The sequence below is a fragment of the Channa argus genome, chromosome 3, assembly GCF_033026475.1.
Source record: "Channa argus isolate prfri chromosome 3, Channa argus male v1.0, whole genome shotgun sequence".
Lineage (NCBI taxonomy): Eukaryota > Metazoa > Chordata > Actinopteri > Anabantiformes > Channidae > Channa > Channa argus.
The window spans coordinates 16,375,123-16,402,868 of NC_090199.1; the positions used below are offsets into that span (position 1 = coordinate 16,375,123).

Here is a 27,746-nt window from a genome sequence, read left to right on the forward strand (position 1 = left end):
CCCAGTCTGGCCACCCCAGTGAAAAAAAATTGTATCCTGCCAGTGAGCCATCTCCCCTTTCACAAATCCTTTAGAAAACATGACTCGTGGGTTTGTTTGAACTGTGTCAAAATGATAACGCTGGTTCATTTGTTAGTCTAAGAATGGAGTTCTTGGTTGTGAGATTTTCCAGAGGCGTATTGTTTCAATATTACATTTTTAACAGTAACAGCTGACGCTGATATTTCAGGCGGTTCTGTACCCGGTGCGCCGTTAGAACTAAAGTTCTCATAGTTCTACTACCGTATACTGAAACAACAGTTCTTACAGTGCTCCCCTCGGGTGTGTAATGAGCATTCCAGCCTTACATGGCTATAAAGTTTTAGTCTTAGTTATATCCATATCCGCAATCTTCAGGCTACCATCTAGTGTATTGAGAGCTGCAGCTAAAAGGGCCTTGCTCATTCAAATCGGAGTTGTCATTGTAAGGGACAGGGGGTTGTATTTTGGTGTCTCTAGCAGGCTGTAATGAGACTTTCCAGCTTCTAGGCTACAAGCTGAACATTCTACATCAGTCTTTCGACATGAGCTGTGTCATTAGATCGATTTTTAGCACTTAGTTCCTCCACACACTGTGCTGTAGTGAATCACATGGTTATTTGGAGCCATACATTTCTCTGTTTGCCATTCTGGCCCATATCTTTGTAGGCAGTTTGGAAAAGCACTGTAGTATGAGTTTTTTTGTTGAAGCTCTAGAATGGTTTGCCTTTGTTGGGAACCAAGTAGATTTACCTGAATTAGTGTCCACGATCAAAGCATCTTAGTCCTGAGCCAGTTAAATGAGGTCAAAATCTGAAATCGATCTAAATGGCAAAATTATAAACATATTAGTGTTTAATGAGGGAACACATGAAGCACAGACGACAGAAAGTACGTTACAACACTTCCAGTAACTCTACATACAGTAGCTTTTTAGTTTATCCTACAGTATTATTTAAGAACTGGTTTCATACCAAGTAACACACTATCCTATGACCTAAATTTTCATTATTTTGAATAACAACGTATTCACAATTTATAGCAAATTACATTAGATGGTCAGCAACCAAAGTCTTCCTGTTGGTTAGATCTGTTTAGGCCTCTTCACCAGCAGCCAACATGGATACAGAATGAACAGCACTAGTGAATTCTGCAACATTAACGATGGCCGCAACTTTCAAGTTAGCTACAGAGAAAGCAAAAAGTCAAAGTCGGGGAGAGGACATCAAAGCAAAGTGCCATGAGAAGAAATGTTTCAATTTTGTGAGATGTAAGTACAAGATAGAAGAAAATATAAATGAGTGTGGGAAGTTGCTGTAGAGTTCAGTCTTCACCAGTTTTCAAAACCTGGGGTTTGGCAGCTCGTTCCACCATCGTAGGACCACTGAGCCGAGGAACTTTGCTCAAGATCTTTAGCTGCGCGCTGTAGTGACCACCAGACGCTGTTCTGGGAAGTAAGTGGGAAGCATTGCATTCAACTGTGAAGAAGCTTTGGTATTGCAGATTCATTAGAACAGTTACTGACAGAGACGCACACACACGGAGCCATTGTCAGTGTTAATTAATTACACCTGCTTTCCTGGAAAGATAAGTGCAAATGTAAATGCTTGCTCTGAAGGATTTAAACACACTCACATAAGAGACATGTAAACGGGCCTTCACAGTGTTTATTTCTGTTAATTCATTGTCTATTCAATTAGTGGGATTTGCCCAATTTGGGAGTTCTTCTGATAATCCAAAGGAAGATGTTGGGATGTCTTTCTTTTCAAAATTTCACATACTGAAGGATGAGAAAACAATACAGGGGCAGTGCGGTAAAACCGTGTGGGCACAAAATAACAAAAAAACAAACTGAGGATAGCTGGTCTTCGTGCTTTGGCTCCAGCAAAGCCATGTAGTTTCCATGGGAGTACAAATCTTTTTGATGCCTCACCATGGCTACTTAAGATATCTCCTGGATTTCACTTCTTGTCTGTTCTTCCCGGCTGCCCAAGATCTGCTTGAAGAACGGGACTGGATCAGCTCAGTGTCCTCCAGCATGAGGCAGCATTATACAAAATGTACCTGCAAATGCATTTTTGGCTGTTCAACAAGGAAATTCTGACTGTATAGATGTGTGACACACCAGAAAGTCAAACCCTCATCTTTACATACTCTAAATCTTACAAAAAGCACACTAAGCACTAATATTATTCCACTCTAATTCAGTTTTACTTAAATTTATAAATGACAATTTATTAAAAAAACATATGTAATTTTTTATTGTTTTCCTTACAGCAGTTAGCAATAGTTTAACTATAGCAAGCCAAAAATAAATACAAATTTTAAATAATTCCAACAGTGTATTTCATTTAACAGAGCAACAGTAGCATTTCACGTTAATAGGGCACAAAATCCAAACCAACTGCACAGCTTCCTCTTTGAATATTTTGCCTCTAGAAGTCCTTCAAATGCAGTCATTTCTTGTTTTTCCTTTATTCCTATCATTGTCAAATTACACATTCACATATTTTGTCTCTATTCGAAAAATGCAGAGAGGAAGCTAGTGTCACTGGGTTTGGCTGAAGCAGTTAGACAATATTTACCATGCGGGAAGAAGCACTAAGACATGAGGAAAACACTACAAGCAAAATGCAGAAACGTTCAAAACCAAAACTGCAAATGACAGACCCCCAAAGAGCTACAATAAGCGAGCTAATTAGAAAAATCTCACTTTTGAATTTTTCATGTACAAAGAAAAAAAGCTTTTGTTTATTTCAAAAAGGGTGATGTGACAATTATAAGTCACGTGTATTTTCCCTGATGGATGTGAAAGCACGAGGCAACTGAGGCAACAATGCCCTCTGTTAGCCCATTCTATAAGAGTCCAGCAATCTAATCAGAAGTCTTCTCTGACCTGTCTCACCACCTAGCCACCAATCACTGATTGTATATTGTACAAGCACACGTAATCTACCATCAGTCTAACCCAAATCACTCATTCCCTTTTGCAGTTTCCTATGATTTGTTCACAGGAAGTTGGGTGGGCAATAGACCATGAAGGGGTACGAAATCCAAAAACTGTACACACAAGCATACTCACACACTCAGACAGCCTCCCTTGTATGTTACATCCACTGTTAATTTAGTGCATTCATTTGTTATTGATCCTTCTCCATGACTTCATTTCCCTTTGTGGCTGCGTTGCTCCCATGTGCTTTTGGCAGTTGTACGAAGGCCTGGCAGGGCCACATAGTCTTTCTGGAAGCGTGAATTAGGTGTTCTCTGCCGTTTCCTCTCTCCTTGTGTGGTAAAGAAGGTGTCCTGGAAACGCATGCTTGAGGCTGTGGACTATTTTTTTAAAAAACAATTTGAGAGAAAGAACGGCAATGAGTAAATGCGATGATGTCCCAGGTGGCAAAATAATTTTTTACTTTCACGTCAATAAGTATGTTAACTTGGGTATTAGTTCATCTGTTGCACATTACGTCTAATACTTACAAGTCTACGTTTCACCTTTTTAGGTAGGTCTTCATCTAAGGTATAGACATCTTCTCTCTTTGCCAGCACCTGAGACCCGTCCTCAAACTCCACCTGTGGCAACAATAAATTGTCTACTTACAGTATCTGTGCCTTAGTTTAAAAAAAATCAACTGCACTTACATAGGAAATTTATTAATAGTGCTTTACAAGTTGCTTTAGATAATCATGCAACAAATAATCAAAGGTGTAGGTTCCAACATCCAAATTATATTAGCACTTTGCACATATTTTACTTCTATTGAAGCTGTTTTGACAACAGGTATATAAAAAATTTAATCCAGCATAAAAGAAAAATGTCATGTCAACACATCAACAGTCTAATTGCTGTAATTTAATCTAACAGTTTTTTTTCCTTTCGGCTAATTGTGCGAGTTCAGGGTCGCCACAGCAGATCATTTGATTTAGCAGTTTTCACGCCCTTCCTGATGCAACCCTCCCCAATTTCTATAAGGCTTGGGATCGGCACGGACATGTGGTCGGAAAGAGCGGGGACAGCCACTCTACCAACTGAGCCACTGCCGCCCCATTACAAATTAAAACATACCTTGACAATAAAAAGTTCTTGTTCAGCTTTTTTTCGTCTGACCCATCTTAAACTGACTGTGTGCGTCACTGATGCATTTGTGCATAACTAATGGTTCACACCCAGCTCAACTAAATAAAGCTTTGAGTGGAGGCTGCATGGCTCTTAGCTTAGTGAATATTTCAATAAGTTTGAATAATGCAGATTGCCACTTCCCTCTGATCCTCACTCTGTCTTTTCTCTACCCATCTGCCCTCCCTCTTTGTTTTAAGATAGATTAGATACATAGATAGACAAGATAGATAGATCATATAGATCAGATACTGTAGATATAAAATGTCTATTTTTCATGCTTCCATCATCTTCCATCTTCTTAGTTTCACCTCCTCAAGTGTTTTGCTTTTCTCTCTCCTGACCTCTTCATATAAAGACCTTTTCAAAAACCTTGACAATGTTAGCAGAGTCACAATCATTCTGCCGCTGAGGGGAGTTAAAAAGTTTTTTGCTGCCTCATACTGACTTAAAACCAAGCTTATAAGTTTAATCAACACAAAACCCTAACATTAAACCTTTACGGCACGTCCTAACACAATAACTGTGGTTATGACTGCAAATGTCCATACCTGGTACATGTAGGAGATGTTGGATCCCAGGTATTTGGCACCATAGAAGAGCCCATCGGGCCATTTCACTTGGACAGTTTCCCCCACTTCAGGGGGACCAAGGGTCACACAATCTCTGCTCTAAAAATTCAAGAAAATACTGGTTGGTCATGTAACTCCCTTAATGTGTGTCGAAAACACCTCAAAGGTTTAAAGGAATTCAAGGATTTTTCACAATGGGTGGTTTGATGTTGAAAAGAGCTGTGCAGAGCCGTTCAGTTAGTGCTGGACTGAATTTAAACTTTGCTTTTCTATCTTCCTAAGCCATCTTGATAATAACTCCTGTCAAATAACTAAATTAAGCTTTAGTCAGAGAGGTTGTCCCAACCAGTTTGGGTGCACATACACTGGCCTGCTCCTCGCATTGTGTTTTTCTAAATACTTTGGATATAATGGCCAGATAGAAGCCTAGCGTCCCTTTAAAATATCAAGAGTAAATAAAGATTCCAACCCCACAAATTAGGATACGAGATGCGAACCACATATTTGTCAACTGGGCCAATCAATAATAGTGTCCTGATTCTCAAGAGTTATCTAAAGCAAGAATTAAAGAGATGCTCAATTTGTTGCCCATCTAAAAAAAAGTTGGTCATTCAAGTAAAGACTTAGAATTGGACGCAGTAACACATACTGGAAGTGTGTAGTTGTGTTTGTCAAACGCTACTTTTCTTAAGCAGTGTTAAGCTCACCAAGACTCAGTCATTACCACAATCACTTGAATAAACCCATGAATTTCAGCTCATCAAGAATGGTCATGATTATTTGTTGCTGCCATGACAACCCAGCAGTCCTCTGATACTCAGTTAATTTGAATGGCCTTTTCAGAAGTCCTTGGTGTTTCACGGTAATGGCAAAAATCTTCATAATGACAGAGGAGATTTAAAATGACTCTTGATCACATTGGCTTAGCAGATGCACAACTTAAAATAAGATTTAAAACGGGTTTATGGTGAATTCCTTCATGCAATGACCATTTAAGAACTAGTAATCATCCTCAAAAAAGGATGTTCCTTACAAATGAGAGACATACAACCTTAGACACCTGGGAGCCGACCTTTTGTGCTTGTGTCTAATTAAAACATTTCTCACCACTATATCCTCTGGGTAGGTATCGTTGGAGAAGGACCCATCATCGAACATGACCTCGTAAAACGTCTGGCAGGTGATCTGTGTGACCTTGGAGCTGTAGTAGCGCAGATTCTTGTGCTTGGAAATCACCGTCTGGCCCAGAGAGATGGACGCTTGGCTCGCTCGCTGCTTCTAGTACAAAGAGCCTTAATTAGATTCATGTATTACTATTAATACACTGTTAAATTACATTTCTTTGTGTTACTGCAGTAGTGTTAATACTTGTAGGGTCTGACATTAAAGTGACAAAATATTTTCTTTTTTATCTCTACTGAGATAAAAGCACGTAGCAATAGATTTATTGGGGGGGTTAATTACTCTTTTTGCCCGAGACTCACCAAGCTTTTTTTGCATGTAACTTTCAGTAACAAGCAGTAATATGTGAGTATCACTGTCTACTTCTTCTCTGCCTGCAGCCAGAGACACTTGGCTGTGTGTGAAGAGCTGAGCTCTGCCCTCGGTCATACACCAAGTGAGATAAGAATCTGTTCCAGAAAGTGTATTTTCACTTTTACTAACCTCAATGGTCTCTTAAAGTACTGATATTCCATGAACTCAGAATATAACAACTATTATTTTTCAATCTATAGTCAATATTTTCCTTTCTCATCCACATCAACCTTAGTTCACTTAGTGCTAGTATGAGGCTCAAAATTAATCCACTCTACTCTGCCCAACTATTCCTGCTCTGCTACAACTTGCTACACTTTGCCATAGTTTCAAGTATCATCATTATAGAATAACAATAAATAACCTCCATAACATGCCAATCAATCAGAAATAACAAAGATTCTCTGGTTGGTTAGAAAGGCAACCACTCACTCAAAAACATTTAGAAGTTAATATCTCTGCATTGCTGGCAGAACAAATCTGGGTAACAGGAGACTTCAATGACAACTTTCCACATTAAGAGCATTTTGAAGCACATTTCCAGAAAAAGAAATATGCAAAAAAGTAACATACTATAGCTTTAATTCAAAATAGTGCAATTTACAATTAAATTGCACTATTACAATTTAAGTGGAGGGTTTAGTTGAAGTAGTTACAACTGGACATTTAGTACATCCAGCTGTAGCAACAGTCATAAAAACGATTGGTATGCATTTGTCCAGCGGTTGTGCAAATGTGAATTTTAATGTATTAAAACAACTCCTTAGGTATCTAAAATGAGGCCCAATATCTCAATACATGGCCACACATAGCCATTTCTACTTTTACAATTTGCTATAGGCCAGTGCTACAACTTACAGCTGACGAGCTCCGTGATTGGTGTCTATGGCAGGTGATTGACACAACATATGGCCAATCATCAGGCTCCATCATTACTCCAGCAGCGTGGGCACAGGTCACATGAAAGGAGGTAGGACACCGGCCACATGAGCACTGGATGCAAGCACCTGCCTGCCGCTTCCCCACACAGCGTTTACGACAATAGATGCACTTCTGTAAACATACACAGACCAGAGCAAACTGTCAAAGGTCAGCTGGAGCTAGAATCAGGGCTAAACTGGTTGCATTTTATAGCTTTATAGCTAAAAAGTCCAAAAAATAATAACTAGAAAAACCAACAAAAGGTTTGTCAATCTCTCAACACTCCAATGTTTTGGTTCCCACATTAATTTTAAAGGGTGACCAAAACTTTAGACCCACATCTTAATGTAATGCACTCTAGTACGACTAGGCCCACTGTGACCTCTTTAATAAACATATGGTAGAATTATCACATTTCTGACAAAAGTAAAATTCGTGGCAGAGCCGCTGTATTGGATTGCATTGTACAGGTGTACCTAATGAAGTGGCCAGTAAGTCCTTTTTTCCCCTTCTACATCCTGATTTATTTATGCATGTTTGTAATTGCAGCTAATAGAAAAGAAATATGTATTTAACACATTATTATATCATGTTGTAGAGCTAATTTAAATACACAACATTGTAATTTTATCCAATCAATCTGTATCCAGTAAACCATTAGAAAAGTATTAAAAACTAAGTACCAAAGTACTCAGAGCCTTCACTCTGCCAGTCCAAATTGTGCTCAAGAGTCCACCTGTGACTAACTGAACTGACTGCAATTACTTCAGAAAGACCAGTTTATATAATGTCCAAAGTGCACACTGCATTGTAGAACAAAACCCAAGCTGTGAGGTCCTCCACAAAATCATTTTTGTCAAGGGTGTAAAACCAAGTTTTGAGTAGTTTTCCTTCAGTAAATGTAAAGTGAAATGTTACAATCAGGAGGCTCACAAAGCTGAGACCTACGGTCAGGGAAGTGACTAAAAATCCAACAGTCACACTAACAAGATCTTCAGAAATTTTTCGCATACGTGGAAGAAGATGCTGAAAAGATGGACTTGTCAGTAGTAATCCAATCAATCAGTCCTTTATGGTAAGAGTTATGTAAAAGTAATATGACAGCCTTCTTTGAGTTTGCTAAACAACATTTAGAGGATTAATTGCATAGGACAAAGAAGGCTAGAGAATTGGTTTACATGATGGAGAGTGTGATGCACTGTGTGCCTAGGAGTGAAAAGGTATTACGGGTAGGAGCTTAGGAGCAGGGTTCAAGTTGTTTCACCGTGGTGTGGATAGGTACAGAAATGGAGTAAGAGTTATACTGAAAGAGGAGTTTGTGAGGTGAAAAGATCAGACAGGGTGATGACTCTAAAGCTTGGAAATCAAGGCGTGATGATCAATGTTGTTAGTGGTTATGACCCACAGGTAGGATGGGAGTTAGAAGAGAAGGAGAAATTCTGGAGTGCGTTAGATGAAGTGATGCAGAGCATTACCAGAGGTGAGAGAGTGGTGATTGGTGCAGATTTCAAAGGACATGCAGTTGAAGGGAACGGAGGTGATGAGAATGTGATAGGCAGGTATGGTCTTCAGGACATAAACGCAGAAGGACAGATGGTGGTAGACTTTGGAAAGAGGAAGGAAATGGATACTTTCTTCCAGTATGGGCAGGAACATAAGGTGACATAAGAACGGAGGTAAAGCTCAGGTGGACTTACATTTTGTGTCGAGTTATAATCGACTGAAAGTTGTAAGAGATCAATGACTGCCAAGTATTGGTGGGAGAGTGTAGCCAGACAACACAGGATGGTGGTGTGTGAGGAAAATGAAGAGGACTGAGGCAGAGGAGAGGATGAAGTAGTGGAAACTGAAAAAGGAAGAATGTTGTGTAGTTTTCAGGGAGGAGTTGAAACAGGCTCTGGGTGGTCAGAAGGTGCTTCCAGTCACTAAGGTGGATTTGTACAGGTTGGTGAGGCAGAGGAATAGAGATGGGAGGGTTAGTGTGATTAAAGATAAGAATGTAAATGTATGGAGAAGTGTACTGGTGCCAATTTTTAAGAACAAGGGAGAAGCGCAGAGCTGTGGCAACTTCAGAGGAATAAAGCTGATGAGCCAAACAATGAAGTTGTGGGAAAGAGTAGTAGAAGCTCGGCTAAGGGCAGAGGTGAACATTTGTAAGCAGCAATATGGTTTCATGACTAGAAAGAGTACAACAGATGCAGTATTTGCTTTGAGGAAGCTGATGGAGAAGTACAGAGAAGGTCATAGGGAGTTGCCTTGGGTCTTCATGATTTAGTGAAAGCATATGACAGGGTGCCAAGAGAGGAGCTGTGGTATTGTTTGAGGAAGTGTGGAGTGGCAGAGAAGTATGTTAGAGTGATGAAGGACAGGACAGTTGTAAGGTTTGCGGTAGGGTAGGTTAGTTGGTGTGAGAGAAGAAGATGCAGAGGACAGGGTTAGATGGAGGCACATGATACTCTGTGGCGACCCCGAAAGGAACCAGCCGAAAGAAAAATAATTGCATGAGTGTAATATACATTGGTCTAAGGAGAAAAAAATGTAACGGTTTAACCTGGATGTGAAGTACTATATATGGTGAACACCAGCTTCTACTACTAACCAGGTTAATACCATCCTTATGGTAAAATGAAGAAATCCTGTTTACAAATGCACATGATCGCACACTAGGGCAATGGGAAATAAACAAAATCTGTATCTTCTGTAAAGACTTCATATTTCAAACTTTCTTTTGCAAACTACATATCTTGCCGCTGTTAGAACAGGGTAAAAAATAAAATAGATCTGAATTTCCAATTGAGAAATGTTGGATTTGGGCTTTAGATAAACAGATAAACAGTAGTGAATGAAAGATAAAAGATTGCTAAATGAATCATAGTTTAGTTGTGGCATGAATCTTAAATGATTTAAAATCAGGATGAGCCCCACATAACCATATCTGTGAACCCTACTTAATGGTCTGTTACTGGGTAAATAAAACAAAAGATACATCGATAATACAATAAGAAGAGCAAGACTCCTGTCATAATAATCAACAAAAAGATGTTACCGTTCAAACAACACCTGTTTCCACAATAAACCAGTGCTGTAGTCTTTTTTTTTTTTTCCCTCTTTAAAGTCTGTGAGCAGCACATAACTGCACATTGGGGAGCATATACACATACACATCCTATGCAGATACTCCCATGCATCCACGCACACACACTTGCACTCAAGTGAGACCATCTTTCAGTTTTGCTACACCAAAGAGCCCATCAAGTCCATTTTCTATACTGTGGCATTGCCTCCCTTCTCCTCTTCCACAAATCCCATTCTCCCACTAAGGGGAAAGAATGATGACATCCTCCCATTATAACAGTACTCACTGCCCATTCCTCCTTAACCCCTTTTGCATGCCTCCCATTTCAATGCACTTCCTTCACTCAATAAAACACCATCTACTGTATGCTCTCCATTTCACTTCCCTTCTCTGCTCCGTCTTCCCCTCTATTGCTCATTGCCCTAAGAATAATAGAGCACTTCACAGCTAGATGAAAGAAAAATACAAATGCAAAACTATTTTAAAGTCTCTGTCCTTATCAGCTAAGCCAATGAAATAAATGCCCTTTGTTCATTTCTTTGGAAAAAAAAAAATCAATAGCTAATCTAATTAGTTAACCTAGACAAGATTAATTAAATTTAACCTCTACCACATGGCTGAGTTCACCTTCACAATTATCAGCTTAGTCTACTTAATTCAGATATCCACTGAGGATCAGGAGGTATTGTACTATCAGAGAAGTCCTCTTTCATTTTTGCGAGTCAACCCAAAAGGCAGAGTGAATGTTAATTTAAAATGGGTCATAAAAAAACCTTAACTATATCCCTTTTTTCTTTTTAATGAAGTTTCTATTGCTCTGCAACTCCTCTATTTCTATACTGAGCAACTCTCAGTGCTTTTCTTGGTGACTAAGTTGGCCTACATTTCATAAAGTCTTTCCCTATACACCTCCTCTATTATGGACAGCACTGCACTGATGAACTGGCCTGACCGTCTCGCCTACCTATTCAGGCCAGCATGACAGGATTCTGACAGGCATGCAACTAACCCTGTGTCTGTAGGGGGGAGTTAAATCTGTGTTTGTTTGAGAAAAATAACTAAGAACCTGTAATTATTGGTAAGAAAGCAATGTGTATGAAAACATAAAGCGGCATAAATACAGCAACACTTTTGTTTTAATGTGTGTGAGTTTGAGTGTGAGCCTAACCCATTTTTCTCCTTGCCTGTGCCTTCTCCAGGGTGTATTTGGGTCCCTGTGTTGAGCCATGCGTTAAGAACATTCCCACAGTAAATTATGAATGTATATGTGTGCGTGCCCGTGTGCGTGCGTGTTGTGTGATAGTAAATTATGAATGTACTGGGCTCCTGCAAGGGCAATGGGTCCAACGTGTTGGACTCAGTGCTTCAAGACACGTGGCTCACGCAGCAAACACATGAAAGATGAGATGCACTAACTCGAAAGGTACACCATCCATAATCTTACTCAATGTAAATGTCAGTTTAGATCAAGTCTTTGCCATTATAACAGGTTTCTCTACTGCAGTATGTGTAAAGGGGCTTATTATTATGTTGAGCAGGCTATGGTGTTTTTTTAAGTTTTATCTTAACTTACAACTCAAAGAGGTTGTTTAAAAGAAGCCCATCTGTTTAATAATCATCAACTCAAGTGCAAGTCCACCCAAAAACTACTTGTGTTAACATGTTAATTAGAGAAAAATTGGCAGCGGAAAGACAGCAGCGGTGTGTCATCGTGTAGTGTGAGTAAACAGAGTAAACAGTCATAGGCACATCTTAAGACACACCTTCCCTAAGGGAAAGATGAACAATACTGTATGTGGATATGTATAATTTTCAAATAATTTTTCAGCTGTATGTCTTGAAAAAAAAAATGTGTAATCTGGTCTGAAGCGACAACTTTGGCAAATTGTAGATCGTTCAAAATTAAAACATGTCACACTGTACTTTTTCAGTTTATCAAAGTTTTATTTGAATGTTTTCAGCCATCAAGGCTTCATTGGGGTAGGAAAAGAAAAGCAAACATAAAACTTAGGAGCCTTTATCACATAAAAGGACAAAGGTAATTTATTCTTAAACAGAACTTGCAAGATCTAAAACATTTTGGCTCATCATGTGGATGTCAGAAGATTTTTATAAGTTCCTGTTACTTTAGTCTGAATTACTTTTTCATTTTTTGAATACTGAAAATTTGGCTTGTGTATATGCCAAGTGAATTTGTGTTTTGTGCAGTCAAATCCAAATTAGCTCAATTTCAATGTGGTGTGAGGAGGTATGAACCATATCCCCGTAAATACCTTATGGGTAATGTCACTCTGTCCACAAAGTTAGGGTGATTTTTTATTATAGCAAGAAAAAAGGCTAAACATTTGCTGCAGTAGTTTCTCCTGTTTGTTGCGTGTGTGACACACAACAAAGGTCCTCCGTTTTCATTCTCCTTTAACTATAATGAACTACAATATAATAGCATCACAAACTGCTGCCTCCAAAATGACCATACAGTTGAATCAGCAACTGTTTGAACAGGACTGCTGTCTCAGACCTAATTAGTTTTAGCCAGGTAGACCTAATAAAGTAGCAACTTACTCTATTATTTGTAGCTTTGGATACTAAATGTAAAGCAAATTAAATTGTTTTTCTGGGACTCCAAGCTCATGCCAAGATCATTTTTTGTGCCTTCATAAAAGGCTTGAGCTTCCCTTCAAAAACACATATTTCTCAAACAAAAATATTAGCTGCTCGTGGAAGGCAGCATTCATCTTTGTATTCCATCTTGTGTTAGGATGTACCTCTCCAACACTTTGGTTTCTGCTGAGCTCTCATGGTGCCTGCAGCACAGAGCTATCTATAGTGGAAACATGTCAGGACTGCTGAGACACACTCCAGCTCTCTCATTAAGCAAACACACACACACACACACACACACACACACACGTAGAGCAACATGCACACTAGAACAGCTCTACACACAAACCCCTTTCTCCCACCCACTAGTGGTTAATTATCTAGCTTTGATTGTAGGCATGTTCTTCTCACATTGTTAATTAGAACTGTGAACACTTCATTAATTAGACAAAGCCAGTCCTTAAGGACCTGGGGAATTCCAGTACTACATCTGTGTTTATGTGTGTGTGTGTTTGTGTGTCTCCCCTCACCAGTTTATATCGCTGCATGGGGATCCTGCTGGTATCAATGGGACTCCTCTTGTCTTCATTGCTAAACCTCACTTCTGGCAGTGCTACTGCACACATCACATGGGCCCACCTATATCACACATAAACAAATAAATGCTATATAAAGATTAAGATGAACTGTTGGAACTCTGAAGATCAGGTATCCGTATACAGAGCTGATCACAGGAGAATAGCTTGACTCACTTATCGTTTTGGGTTTTCTTCAGAGCACCACCTCTAAGGTTACAGAGACAGCATTCCTTTGAAAACAAAGTCATTATGAGTATAGTCATCTATCAGACCTTGTTTGTTAAGAAAGCATCAAATAAAGTAACACATGACGCCAAACAAATTAAAGAACACAACATTTAGATTTCAGCTTCATCTTTTGAAGCTTCATCCTCATTAGGTTGACTTTCTAAAAACATCTGTAGTTTTGAGTCATAAACAATTTTTCCAATAGCTTTGTATTTAAATGCACTGCTTATATAATTACACTCGATCACAACATAATTGTTACAAATGTTTAACAACAGTGACATCAGACAAAACTTGTCTTACTGCTGTAAAGCTTCCTTCTGTACAGCGATCACATGACCACTGTTCAGTGACATCATCTGCTGCAACACCATAGCAACCTACAAGAGAATAAGGGAAAAAAAAGGAAAACATGAAAATGTATACAAAAATGAAAAATGCCACTCTCACTTAAATAATACTAAATTAATTTAATTTAAATTTAAAATGAATTAATAAATTAATTTAAACTGGTCGTTCGTTATCAATTACCTTATTCACAGATGAGCTAAACGGACAGAAAGTGTGAGATGCTATTATCCACATATTGTTGACAGAAAGTCTATTTGTCTTGTCAGCCATGCCAGACCTGCACTGCTGTGACAGTATTTTACATATGTACATTAAATCTATAACCCATACAACTACTCTGACAGATACAGTAAAACATGTAGTAGTATATACAGAAAAAATAAATAAATATTGGTGATTTGTCTTTTGTGTTTTGGCACAGCAACAAAAAAAGAAGCAAAAATAAAAAGAAAAAATGTCTTTAACAGCAAAACATCCAGATTTTTAAACTAAGAAAAATGGGATTTTGTGAAATAAACACATTTATTTATTTATTGTCCACAATTTTATTTAATTTTAAATGTTCATATTCAACAATATTCTATGATCTTCCAGTTGTCCATCCAGTGTTTGCCATAAACTATCTGTATCTCAATTCAGGAGCAGCATCCTTTAAAGGTTGCATTTGAAAACCCACTGCATCACACCATTGTGAAAAGGCTTTTCCATTTTGAAGGCTTCTTAAAATGTACTAGTGGATCATTCACGGCCGAACATTTCCACAGTCCTTTGCATTCTATGTTTCGTTAATGTGGTTTGCTTTAATTCTTATTGTAGAAAGTTGTGAATTTTTAAAAAAAATGAAGTGTCAAACTTACACGAAAATCATGAACTATACCTTTAAAGCTTATATGCGTCTATGTTTGTCCTATGACAAAACCAAACCTAATATAATCTGATCTCAACTTTTCTTAAGTTCAAACAACAATAGGGAGAGAATACAACTTCAACTGGTATTGGAGTTTCAAAAGCAAATTTGTGGCTTTTTCCATCACTGTAAGATGATGTATGCTTCATCTCCCCTTCTCCCCCATTCATCTCTCTACATTCTGATACATACACTTATGTACTTACACAATGCATACACAACATTCTCATCTGTTTCAAAGTAAAAAAGAAAATATGAAATGGGAACAACAGCAGTGGTGAGAAAGTATGACGGATTAAAAAGGAGAGAAATAATGTCATTTCAAATCTTTGGATTCAGGACGGTGTATAATGCTTTCAAAAAAGTGTCCATAGGGCTGTTAAAGGGTGTGAATGAGAGACTGTGATAGTACAATATATTGCATTTTGCATCTTGTAGAACACAAAGGCTCCAGGGGTTTTTAGGAGTGTGTGTGAGAACCTGACTCACTGGCTTCGAGCTTTTGGACAGGAAGTAAGTGTGGTGAAGACAGAGAGTTTACCCTCATTCGGCTGACGAGGGAAATAAAATACTCCAAACCACAGAGAAGGGGGAGAAAGGGAAACAGCGAGGGGGGTGGAACATTGAGAAGAAGTGAGTCAGAATTTAAACCCACTGACCCTCTTACAGTGACAGAGAGACAAACACAACACGTAGAAACAAATAATGTGGCTTGGTGTCGTAGGTGGTTAAAAAGGCACAATGAAGTTTAGAAACTAAAACCATACTTTGAACATCAGCGTCACCCTCTCTCTCTCTCACACACACAGACACACACTTCTTCTCCCTTGTGCATATGTACATACTTGCATGGACTTGTAAGCAACAGCTTTGACAGTAGAGCAGCGGGGAGGTGCCATCTTCCTGCAGCAGCGGGTTAGTGGGAGTTGGGGGGCAGTTCTGCTCCCCAAAAGAAAAGCAGATCTCTGGGACAAGGGGCTTGGTCCTCCTCATGCCAGTACAGGGATGTGTGAAGACCTCATTTGGAGAGAAAGCTTTGTAGGTGTCTGTAGATGTGACAGGTCTATTATCCTCTGCTTTGTCTTCAGGCTGTAGGTAAATAAGAAGCGATAAGTAAAATTCAACAAGATAAATATTACAAGTAGACATGGGTAACTATATTTCCCATCTCCTCGTGATAAAAGTTCTATTTTGAGGCATTTTAAACTGAGGTAAATTATAGGACAAGGGTCATTAATACACAATGACTATAAAATCACTATTAATTTTAATCTGGCTACAGGGGTAGATATTACAACAGCACATTTGATGAACTCGCAAACTCCGGATCCTGTTTTTATTCTGTTATTAACCATCTGAGATGTTTTTGAATGATCAATCTTTTAGCTAGCTTCTTTTTTACTTTAGCCGTCACACTGTGCACTGAGGTGATAAAACACAGTAACTGTAAATAATATCACAAAGTAAACTCACTGGACTCAAAAATATGTCACCAAGGGCAGGAAATACTTGTAACCACCCCACCTCCCCTGGAGAAAAAAAACCAAACAGTAGCTCTATGGGGCTTTAGGGGGCGGCTGTAGGTCAGTTAGTAAGGCAGTCCTCCACGAACCACAGGGTCAGTGGTTCGATCCCCAGTCTCGGCTATATGTCAAAGTGTTTCTGGGCTAAACTGAGCAAGACCACTGACACCCTAACAGCCCATTCCCATCCCCAGGGGCGGATGTGCCGGTCCAAGCCCGGTAGAAATATGGGAGGGTTGCGGAAGGGCATCCTTCGGCATACAAACTGTCCCAAATCAACATGTGGACAATGATCTGCCGTGGCGACCCTGAACTCACGGGACAAGACGAAAGGACAAAATTTTAAAAAAAGCTGTATGTTTCTACCGCATATGAACTTGTTGTACTGATCTCTCCATCTTCAGCTCAGTCGTTACCAGACAGAATCATATTTTAACGTGTTTATTCTTAAGTTTATGTATATCCATGTGAGGGCCATATAGTAATAACTATACAGTATGGTGTAATGAAACGGCCTTGTGTATTAGATACAAGCATACACCAAGAGAAACGTCTGTGTGTTGAACTCCCTTTACCTGATAATAGGGCATAAACAGTGTGCACACAGCACAGAATGGCTGCATGGTGGCTGCATGAGCATTGTACTCCCTCTCTGCCGTAAAGCTGCTCTTCCTGCTCTGCCACAGGTAGATGAGGGGCTTTGCCCACATTTCCATTTCCTGCCCCTCCTCCTCTGCCAGGCTTGCTTCAGGGGGCTCTAAGTGGAGACAAAATAAAGCCTTACAATCTTGCAATCAATTTGCTATTTAACTGTGCCTCCTTGACTGTGGCCCAGCTGATGATTCATGCAACACCAAGTGCAAAACTCTTGTCTGGTAGTTTGTTAATTAAGCCTATTTTGAATCTGAAACAATCATGTGACCTGAATATCAAAAACATAGCATGCATTATTCTCACAGTTGACTTCAGCAGCATTAATAGACTTGCTACTAAGCCAGATCTAATCTATCCGAAGCAGTGACAATTTTCTCCAGTGACTTAAACATTTTCAATGAATAGGCGCCTGTCTGTTTGTAAAATTGCCCAAAATGATTGCGCAAAATGAGCTGTCATCATCATAAAATAGGCTTCTCACAGCTTTGGTCATTTCATGGTCATTTCTTACTCTGGGATAAACAACTAAAATGGTTGCTGAATTATTCATACTTTTTCACAGTCATGGAGATGATGAATGTGACTGTGTGTATATGCATTAATAGTTGTTAATTGAGGGACCTCCTCCCATCCTGTTAAAACTATGAAAACAAACAAAGAGTATCTATCACTAGATCGCTGTACTGTGGTAGGCCTAAATCTGTTTGGTTAATGTGTGCATTGACGTCAAAGTATCATTTAGGGGGACATAAAATAAGAAAAACGAGAGGGGAAGTGGGGACCACAGAGGGGAATGGTTCACTGGTTTTATAAAGCTACACTGTGAGAGAACCTGTTAACTACATATTTCTAAATGTTAAGTAAGGTCAGGTAATGTTAACTGTACTAAACCTACCAAGCCCATTCTACTCCTTAGAATTCTTTCTTTCTTTCTTTCTTTCTTTCTTTCTTTCTTTCAAATACCAACATGTATTTTGTGGCTTACAAATAAATTGTTCAAAACTGAGTTTTGGTCTAGGAATCCAACCGGTCCCAAAAAACGTTAAGGTAACTTGATTCTGGTTCGCTGCAATGAAACCAATAGAAGTCAAAGGATCATGGTTGTTGGACTGCTCCCATCAACTGTGTATCACCAACCACACAGGAAATGTACATGGGGTTTTATTTAAATGAGTGCAGCACTTGGCATTCTGAATATTAAAGCTTAACCTTAATAGTTACCTTTCAATGAACTGTGTGAGTGTGTGTTTGAATGTGCCCACCATCATCACTGGCAGCTTGTTGTTTGACAGCAGTGGGTACAGCCCTTGCGGTAGGTTTCCTGATTGGGTGACGCCAGCTTTTGGTGGTCCTCTTCACTGACAGGGCAGGGTACTGGCATGAACAGGCATCACATCAAGGCGTTAAAAGTATACACAACATGTATTTGTATAAAACTTAAGCAAGAAACTGATTGTGTATGATTGTGTTTAAAAGAACACTCACAGCACAAACCTCCCCAGGTTCCAGGCCTGAATCATCACAATCATTGTTACTTGTATCATTTTCCTCATCATCAGATGAATCACTGCTGCTCTCTCCCTTGGCACTACTTTGCTGCTCTGCGTCTTCGCCATCAGATCCCCCTTCTTCTATATCAGACACCCCATCCTGTTCTCCTCCTCCCATCCTGAGAGGTAAAACAGGACTATCTGAGTGTAGACTCTCTTGTGCCTCCCTCTGTCTCCCCAGCTCCCTGCACAGGGATAGGGCCTCAGGCCCATCCACTTCCCTCCTTTGGAGCTCATAATCTCCACAGATCCCCAAGGGCTCAACAGCACCAACTGAAACTAAAGAGGTGGGCTCGAGCTGGGCCCAGGTAAGAGGCCCACCTTCCTCTCCCTGGTTATCTGACTCATGAAGGTGTTGTTCTGTGTCCTCCAGGTCTGTGACCTCTTTGCATTGAGGTTCAGTCCACATAGTGTAAGGTAGAGGGTCATGTGTGAAGTCTGAAGGGAGCTCTTGGTGCAGACTCTGAATAAGAACAGCAGGACTCTGGGAATTTAAGTTCTTCCAGATGCTGCTGGAAAATGGTTTGGCCTCCATGTATGGATTCTGGGAGGTACACTGTGAAGGTGAGAATGTAGTGTGGTGGTATCTTAATGCTGTATGGCTGTCACTTTGAGAGCATATAAGAGGGGAAGGGGATGGGGGATGATTGATTGAGGTACCTGTTAAAAGACTTTCAGCATTGCTAAGATTTAAGATGCTGTTTCTTTGAGCTGGGTTTTTGGAGTCTTTCCCTTTATTTGCTACTTCTTTTAAGTTGGAGTGCTGCTCTGTTTTGGGTGCAGCACTGTGAACTAGCTGGTCATGGGTAGCATAACTCTGACCAGAAGAAAGATTTTCCAGCTTTATATGATCCTTTTCTGCAGCAATGTGTGGCATTAATTTTATTTCCTGGACACCACCAGATGTTATTTTGTGCATAGCATTGGTAGTAAAATGAGTTGTGTGTCCAAAACCAGACACTGCTGCTCTTTCACACTTATATGGAGAATCTAAATGCCAGTTGTTGGCATGTTCCACATTTAAGGAGCCAATTTCTCTCACATCCTGTTTGGATCCATGTGACAGTGGACAACCAGTTGGTGTCTCTCGCTGCAGTACAGGTGCAACCTGATCACTAGTAAGTGTAGATTTTGGGCCATCAATAAGCCCATCATCAGCAGGGGTGAGGGAGGGCATCTCTTGGGTTAGTACAGGCGGCAAAGAGCAGATTCCAACCTTATCTGTTAGCTCAAGTGTGAGCTGTGGCATATCCACAGAGTTCATCTGTAGCAGAGGAGGGAAAAGATTTTCCTCAGTGCTGCCTTTTTTTAGATTGCATTCTGGTACTGAAGGCGAGAAGGAGCCACATGATGTGCAACTACCCCCCTCTACTGGCTCAGTTTTGAGATCATAAAGTGCTTCTGTATTAGAGTGTGGGCTGATAGATTTTGGATCAACAACTGTGTCCATTAATTCAGTTGTAGCGGTGCTGTTTGTGTACTTCTCAGTACATGCACCTATACTGATGTCAGTGTTTGGTCTTAGCCTTAAAATGTCTTCTCTACATGAGGAAATAGTTGTCTGAGCTTCAGAATAAATGGGACACAAGCTCATCGGAGTCTCAGCAGAAGTGCTTGTTGCATGGGAAGATAAGCACAGTTTTTTTGCCTCCAGTTGAGGGATTCTGATAGAGCACCCCTGAGACATTAGGAGATCTTGCGATTCTTGTGAGAGACACTTGGACTCTATTATTCTCTCAGGCCATTGTCGTAGTCCTTCATGAGTCCTGGTCATGACCCCTGACCCTGAAAGGTGTTGAGGGTCAGTATGAATGACACTCTCTGCCTTTAGGTCATACTTTACTGATGAAGCAAGGGAGGTGCTGCAGTCAGGGTTATGGGATGGTTCCCTATTTGAAAATCCCAAACTATTACTCTCTACTCGATTTACCTTGACCACACACATCTGTCTGCAGGGACCTGCTGAGGATGAAATGATGGATATGTAAAATCTAAAGTTAAGTAATCAAGAACTGTTAGAATGTTTTATGGGCAGCTAAGAGAAAATCTTACCAGAAAGCTTATTCGGGCTGTGCTTTGATTCAATTTCCTTTTTCTTCTCTTTCACTTCTTCTTTGCAAGTTGTCCCTGATGCAGACTTTCGCACCTTGGGCCTAGAAGGGCCACCCAGGCCTTTTCTCTTGCTGCTGCCCAGAACTGAGGTGCTATCAAGGCCAACAGGCTCTTCAGTGGTTCGGAGGCGCTTGGAGCGCATACGAGAGTGGCTACTTCTGTAGGAAGAGAGAGAGAGATCGAAAAGAGACTGAAACACAAAACTGTGAGTAATGCTGAATAGCAATGAAAGCAGGAGGTTTTGGCAACTGCCGATTATTTTTAGCAGCATACGTGAAGTCATAAGCCAATGCACACAGTAGATCATCATAATCTATGTTGCAAATGTTGTCAAAAATTATAATTTACCTACCTTTATTGGGATCTGTGGGGACTGGTATGACAGTAAAGTTATTACCATCTGGACTAATAACACAATAGGCTGCAGCAGACTACTCTCTGCAACTGTATAGCATACAAAACCGAATAAACACTAACACTATGTAATCCAATACCCTTTATTAGAAGGTTCGGTCTTGCGGCGCCTCTGCAACCAGCTTTGCAGCTCCGGTGTTGTGCTGGGTGTAGCAAGTGTGTGGTCAATTGGTGCCGAATCTTTGCCCAGCATCCAGTTAGCATAACGGTCCGGCTGAAAACGCTTCACAAAAGGTTCCATTGAAATCTTTACCATGTCCTTGCTACAGGTGCACTAAAGGAGGGAAATTGGACACATGCTTTAAAGACTTGCTTTATACGCATGATTGCACACGTGTGTTCACTCCTAGTCCATTATTATAATTAATTCTGATCTTTCCAATGTTGTACGAAGTTGAAAATGTGTAATATAAATAAAACTAAAAGTGCATTAATCAAAGTCCTATAGAAGGACATGTTTTCAGCCATCTTGAATGCTGAATGTTACCTGTTTGGCGACTTTGCCATAGTCTATCCAGCGCAGAGTGGCAAAGTTGGTGGATTCAGCGCAGTTGAAGCCATGATTGAAGCCAGCATGGTAGCCGTAAGGGAAGGTGATCATGAACTCTCCAGCTTCCTGAGTAATCTAACAGTTCATGTTAGGTAGGGAGAAAGATTGGTCTATAAGTGAAATGCAGCAAAAAGAATTGTTTTGGTAAAATGGCATAATAAAAAGGGGTTTAAATGGCAAGAAGAGGAGAACCAAGAGTAGTTTTAAAGGGCTGAAAGCCTACCTTATCAAAGGGAATGCCATACTTCTTCAGTACGGAAGGAGAGATTAGCGTCATCTTGTGGCGAAGAAAAGCCTCGCACCCCTTGAAGCTATTGGGAAAGAAACCTAGTAGACACACACGCACACACACAAATTGCTGTATAAAAATAATTACATAATAATAATAATTAATTGTGTAACAGGTGTAGTAGCAATTTTCTTGCCCCTTTGGCAGGAAAATTATTAATGTGCATCACAATTTGGCAGAACATAATTTTCTATTATATTTAATAGTCATTATCAATAGTAAATTGATTGAGTAATCAAACACTGTTATATTGCTATTCATTTCCATGTATTATTGATAATTGGATGTCTCTAACAACTGTGCACATCTTCTGATGTATTATTTGTTGTAGTGCTGCTTTTAACTGCAAGAACTAATAATTACATTTCAGATTAACTTTGCATGGTTTTAAAAACACTGACATGAATTTCACATACTTGAAACACAAACAAGTTGGAAATGTAATTGAATGCATTACAAAAAAGGACTTTCCTAAAGTAGCTGGTCAATAAATTAGGCATCTCTGTATGGTTTACACCTCTTCTGCATGTTTTCAGTCAGAGTTCATTAGCATGATGTATCTTTAGCTTTTCCATTACATCTAGTGCCCTCTTGGTGCTGAGAACAATTTATTAGCTATACTTTGTTGTTTGATGCAGACCTACTTCTGTATGCTGCAATCATTATTTATTATTTACTTAATTACATCTCCTATCTTCATTCATATGGGAAGACAAAGAGAACTTCAATTACTGTTTTACCTGTAGCCAGACGCTCTAGCCTCTTCCCATGCTCAGGGGGGATAGCATACCTGTTACAGACAAAGAGATATAGAATAGTAGTAGTAATGTTTCACTCTGTATATGAAACATGCATATTTGCCTATGCATAGTGTGTACCACACACTGGCTGCTTTTTTCTGTAGAATAGACCATTTCAAGAGTGCCATCAAGTGGTGAATAAATGAATTATTGTAGGAAAGTTGAAAAACAATTTCAAGCACTGCTTTGTTAATAAACATGTTACATTACAAAATAAGATCTGAGGCTTTCATTAATACTATTATCTGCTAGCAATCTTTTAATCAGCCAAACACCTACAATTTTGAAGCCTCTACTTCATGACATATTAAAGTTTAGTCTGGTCTAGTCATTACTAGGTTTAGTCAATATAAAATGTTTATATTAGATTTTAGATGTTTAAATTTAAGATGAACCTATTTTGACCATATTCTGCATTTTCTTCTGACCAGATGCTGATCCAATACAAATTTTTAATTATTCCTAAAGTCGTAGGTGAGAAACCCACAGAGCGTGACAGAATTCTCTCAAGGTTTGACTAGGCGTTCCTTCTGACTGGCACCATCCGCCCTCGGGTATGTGACTTTCTATCATCATATCACCTGTCAGCATAATTGAGAAGTGAGAAACAGGGTGAAGGGGGCAGAAAACCTCAGGTAAAGGTGACATAGGAAGTAGAAGAGGCAGGGGATTGTAAAGAGGTGAGAGAGGTGCATCTTTAAGCAGTTCCCCTCCAGGGACAAGATGTCAAAATTGCAGCAAGATGAAAGAATGTATGTCTGTGTGTGTGCTCCATGATAAGATTATCCATGTGTGTGGGCACTTGGCAGCTCTTTGTGAATGTGTTTGTGTGTATATGTGTGTCCCTGTCTGGTTGTGACACTGGTCCCTGTGGGGTTGCAGGGCTCACTGCTCTAATGAGCAGAACTCCCTCCAGGGCAAGAGGGAGAGGGAAACAGAGCAAGCCAAACTGAAAGAAATAAAAGGCAAACTCCATTTTTAATCTACCTATGTTCTTAAACTCTTTTTTACTTTATTATTTTTACCTGATACCCTGTTTTTCAGGAGCTACTCGATCCAAATACCCGAGTTCCTGGTTGAAAATATTAAGTTCATAAGATAAAATTCTGTACATGTCAGAAATGAAAGAATGAAAAAAGTATGAAATTGCATTATATGATCCTCTATATTGAAGCCATTTTGTACCGCTCTTCTGGATAACGTGGAACTACAGCGACACACTGTCTAACACTGTAGACCCCCAACTTAATCTACAGCTGTGTTACAGAGTGCAGCATACACCTACAAACAATGATCATATAATCATTCATTTACACCTCTCCCTATAACTAACCAAAACTGGTGCTTTTTTTATGCGTTTACCCCTGTACCTAAACCCCTGTCCCACACTAACCAAGACTTGGGCTCTCCAAAGTGTAGATAGTTGATGCTGTACAGGTCCATATCTTCAGTGTGCCAGGAAAAAGTGGTCTTCCACATACCAAAGTATAGATACGGCGTGTTGACCCCCTGAATGGACACACCACAGTCCTCCTCGATGACATCCAAAATAGAGTTCAGATGGCCAATATTCCACTCTTCGACATCCTAAAAAAAATACAAAATGGGGATTAGAGCTTGGAGACAGGGAAGAAAATCTGCAACACAAACTTAATAGTGACACAAATTATGGAAACAGAAACACCAAACAAAACCAGAGAAAACAAATCCATCTACCTCATCATAAAGGCTGCCACTAACATCAGCACCATATATAGGAGAGACAAAAGTCAGGTTCTTCCAATATTTCCTCTCAAGATCTTCATAATTCAGATAGCGAGGTGTACAGTACCTGTTGAGAGAAATTATATTTATGTAGTGTGGATGCAGGACAAAACTTTCCTATTAATACATGCATTGTGTCCTACATTATATGGTAAAATTGATTTTGCAGGTAAAACAAGTTTTTTTATATAATACCAAAACCTGCAATTCACTTCCTGACATACGTTTATTTAATTTAATTTCCTCTTCAAATATATTTTTTCAGCTATGCATGAATAAACTACATTGATGATTTTGCCAAAAAAAAAAAGAGAGTTTACTAATGAATGTTGGACACTAGATAATCAATCAGATCGTTTATTCAATTGAAAAGTCCTTCGGGGAACTTACATGTCACTGTTCGCTAGTCGCCTGAACTCCTGCACGCTAAGAGGCTTCTTCTGGATGTTATACTGAGTGAAGAGCCCTGACTGCCCAGCCACCATCTGCTGGATGGGAGCATCAATCATCAGATCATCTATGTCATCATAGGTACGACGGGGTTTCCAGCCTTTAGGAGGGATCACCTGAGGGATTGTAGTACATCATTAGGAATCTACAGGTACAAAAAAATTGCCGTTAGTTGCTCATTTATGTATTTATATACTCCTTAATTTTTTTCTCTGCGTTTCTTTACAACACTCATCAAAATGTAGGCCCACAAAGGTAGAAACATAAAATCACCAACCCAACCAAAATATTGAACTCACTCCTATCCACCACATAATACCCAATTTATTAGTGTGATTGAAACTTCAACCAAATTGAGATTCAAAAGGAAAATGCTACAAAAAGGCCACCTTACCTTAGCCAGGCCTGCACGATGTGCACCCTGAGACTCCATATAAACCAAGTACTGGTTGAAGTCCCTAAACTCCTCTATGGTGGGCCTGAAGGTCATAATCTTGCAGGTGGGGTTTGCAGGGGTGTACACCTCTGCTACCGCCATCCTGCTGCCTCACCGGAAATATCCTGGCCCAAAAAAATACAAACAAAAAAAATGCTGAAATATGCACCATCATTAACTTTTAAATGTAAATGCTGCAGACAATTGTGTTAGGTAAAATATTTTCATAGCTGTGTTAGTTATATAGAAAAGTTTAAATGAATGATCAGATTATTAGTGGAAATTATAAACTATGTGGCAAACGCCAAAAATTTGAAAATAACCAGTTCATGGGTAAAACAAATAATCTGTTGAATCTGTTATTTACAAAGCAAAAATATAACATTCAGAATGGCTCTTCAAATAATCTTATTATGTGAGGCTTTGGCAGTAAACTTGAAGCAGTAGCTCCCAGATGTATTGAACCATACATTTAGATATTCATACTAACTTAAGTTAGTATAAAAGTTATTTAACTTTTATTTTTTAATATAATGCCTTGGACCAATATATAATCTGTAGTACTACATGTTAATTCAGACTGTGTGAGAAAGATTCTGCCTTATGTGTTGTTGAGAAATGTACCACTAGATGGAAGTAGAGATTTAACAAATGACGATTTGATCCTTTGATCCTTGCTGATGCCAACAACCCTTTTCAGATTTTTGTCCCATCCACCCCTACCCATCCCACTCCCAACTCTGACTTTACTGTGCATGCAGACAAAGGATCACATTGCTCCAAGAGAAGATGTTGTGTTTTCAGCCTTACATTTGTTCAAACCGCGCATTCCCTGCAAAAACATGTTATAATGGCGTGTGTTGGGTTATGTAACAATCATCGACAAGCTGCTTTTGAAAGTTTTTGAAAATAAATCTGCTCCAGTGTTTAGCCAAAAATCTGCCTACACCTTTACTGTTTGTTCAAATATTTAAACTGTTTCGGTGGTTCGTTAATGTTAGTCAGGCATGTCCCATTTTTAAAGAAAGCACCTGTTTTTATCCTTGGAAAAATAAATCGTTGGAATTAACTTAACTGTAGCTTCGCTTTTAATACTGCATGAGCGTCCGTGGCTGGAGTGATCTTTGTTGTCTGCCAAGAAAGCTAACTAGCAACTAGCCTACGTTTTATTATGATGCCAAGTAATGGCTGAACAAATAGCAATGCTTGCTAACTCAGCTGACTAGCTTATATTTAGATGGTAGACACACTGGGTAATCTTTGCGCTGAAACTGATACGTGTTCATGGGACCTGACTCAACAAAATTTTGGCGATAGCAGCAGTGAAAGAGAAAAACACAGCTAACTATTAAGCTAACCTAGCTACTACATTAGCTAACTTTTTAGTGCACGAGTCAATGGGTTTAAATGTCCCTCGCAAGGTGGCTGCAGACAGGCCCGTAGCGACCTCGCTATATGACTTTATGTGGTGGCAAACAGAAATGATTTAGCTTGACGTCTATACAATGTGTACAGTATCTTTTGGTATCATCCAAGTGCAGCAAAAGACAGACAGGCAGACAGACAAGGCACAGTGTGAAATGCCCACTGGCACAAGGCTGTGCCAACTTATCTGACTCGCAATGCTAACAGTTAGCTGTTGATAGCTTGGCTAACTCTGCAAAACAATCCTAAAATACACACAGCGTCAAAGAACTGTGGTTAAAAGCTAACGCTAGCTACCGTGCACATTTTTTTCACAAGTTGTTTCTGCGAAAACAAATAGCGTTTTACCTCGATTTACTGAAAAGGAATGGTGTTGCTGTTTGTCCCCTTCCTTGTTCGTCCAGCTGATTCACATGACAGCTGGTACGGTTGCTACTGCCGCTGCTGCGTGCGGTAGAAAGAGGATGCGTTTCACAGCGCCTGTAGTCCAGCTCAGCTGTGTGTGTGTGTGTGTGTGTGTGTGTCAGCGTGCGAACAGGCACGACCGCGAAGAACGGCACAGTGTAGTGGGGGAGACTTATCCAGGTACTGTGAGATCTACGAACCAGCTGAAGAGGGGAGCCAGAGATAAGATGTTGATGAATTAGAATTAGACATTAGCATATAAGAGCTATATTAATTTGGTCATGAATTGGTTACAACATATTTTTTTAATAAAGACTCATTATTCAGGAACTTTTTACAACAGAAATGGTAACAAAGGAAAAGTTAACACTTTTTGAGTCTGCCTTAAAACAACAAGTCAGGATCTCGTGAAGCAAATGTTACTTGCTGTCAGATTCATTTCAAGAGATGCTTCTAATGAAACTGACAA

The 27,746-nt window shown here is 39.6% G+C and overlaps 1 protein-coding gene across 11 annotated transcripts; it reads right to left on the reverse strand.

The window, feature by feature from the left end:
- Nucleotides 1-855: 855 nt before the first annotated feature.
- kdm4c (lysine (K)-specific demethylase 4C) lies at nt 856-27,426 on the reverse strand. 11 transcript variants are annotated; one of them, XR_010913880.1, is made up of 23 exons: nt 27,221-27,423; nt 25,406-25,572; nt 24,952-25,127; nt 24,514-24,628; nt 24,191-24,384; nt 22,738-22,787; nt 21,932-22,035; nt 21,646-21,783; nt 21,239-21,432; nt 20,685-20,902; nt 18,568-20,594; nt 18,345-18,456; nt 17,004-17,185; nt 15,751-15,994; nt 13,951-14,027; nt 13,594-13,649; nt 13,372-13,480; nt 7,102-7,296; nt 5,815-5,985; nt 4,687-4,806; nt 3,499-3,591; nt 3,101-3,348; nt 856-2,082 (listed from the first exon to the last, which is right to left on the reverse strand). XR_010913880.1 is itself a non-coding variant. In XM_067497853.1 (22 exons), the coding sequence occupies exons 2-22, from the start codon at nt 25,547-25,549 to the stop codon at nt 3,181-3,183; spliced, it is 4,875 nt and encodes a 1,624-aa protein (XP_067353954.1). In that variant the 5' UTR covers nt 25,550-25,572; nt 27,221-27,424; the 3' UTR covers nt 856-3,180. The 11 variants fall into 11 exon arrangements, 10 of the variants coding, with proteins under 10 accessions (XP_067353954.1, XP_067353953.1, XP_067353956.1 ...); XM_067497853.1 differs by having other exon boundaries at nt 856-3,348; nt 18,577-20,591; nt 27,221-27,424; XM_067497852.1 differs by having other exon boundaries at nt 856-3,348; nt 18,577-20,594; nt 27,221-27,424.
- Between the last annotated feature and the right edge of the window lie 320 nt (nt 27,427-27,746).

Bases quoted from the DNA above. Each gene is read 5' to 3' on its own strand.
- kdm4c (XM_067497849.1), bottom strand. From the start codon at position 25,549: ATGGCGGTAGCAGAGGTGTACACCCCTGCAAACCCCACCTGCAAGATT. The intron at 4,807-5,814 runs GTGAGAAATGTT...TTGAATTTTTAG, and splicing joins CCTACCCAGAGGATATAGTG to AGCAGAGATTGTGTGACCCT. The intron at 3,592-4,686 runs GTATGGACATTT...TTGTTGCCACAG, and splicing joins ACATCTCCTACATGTACCAG to GTGGAGTTTGAGGACGGGTC.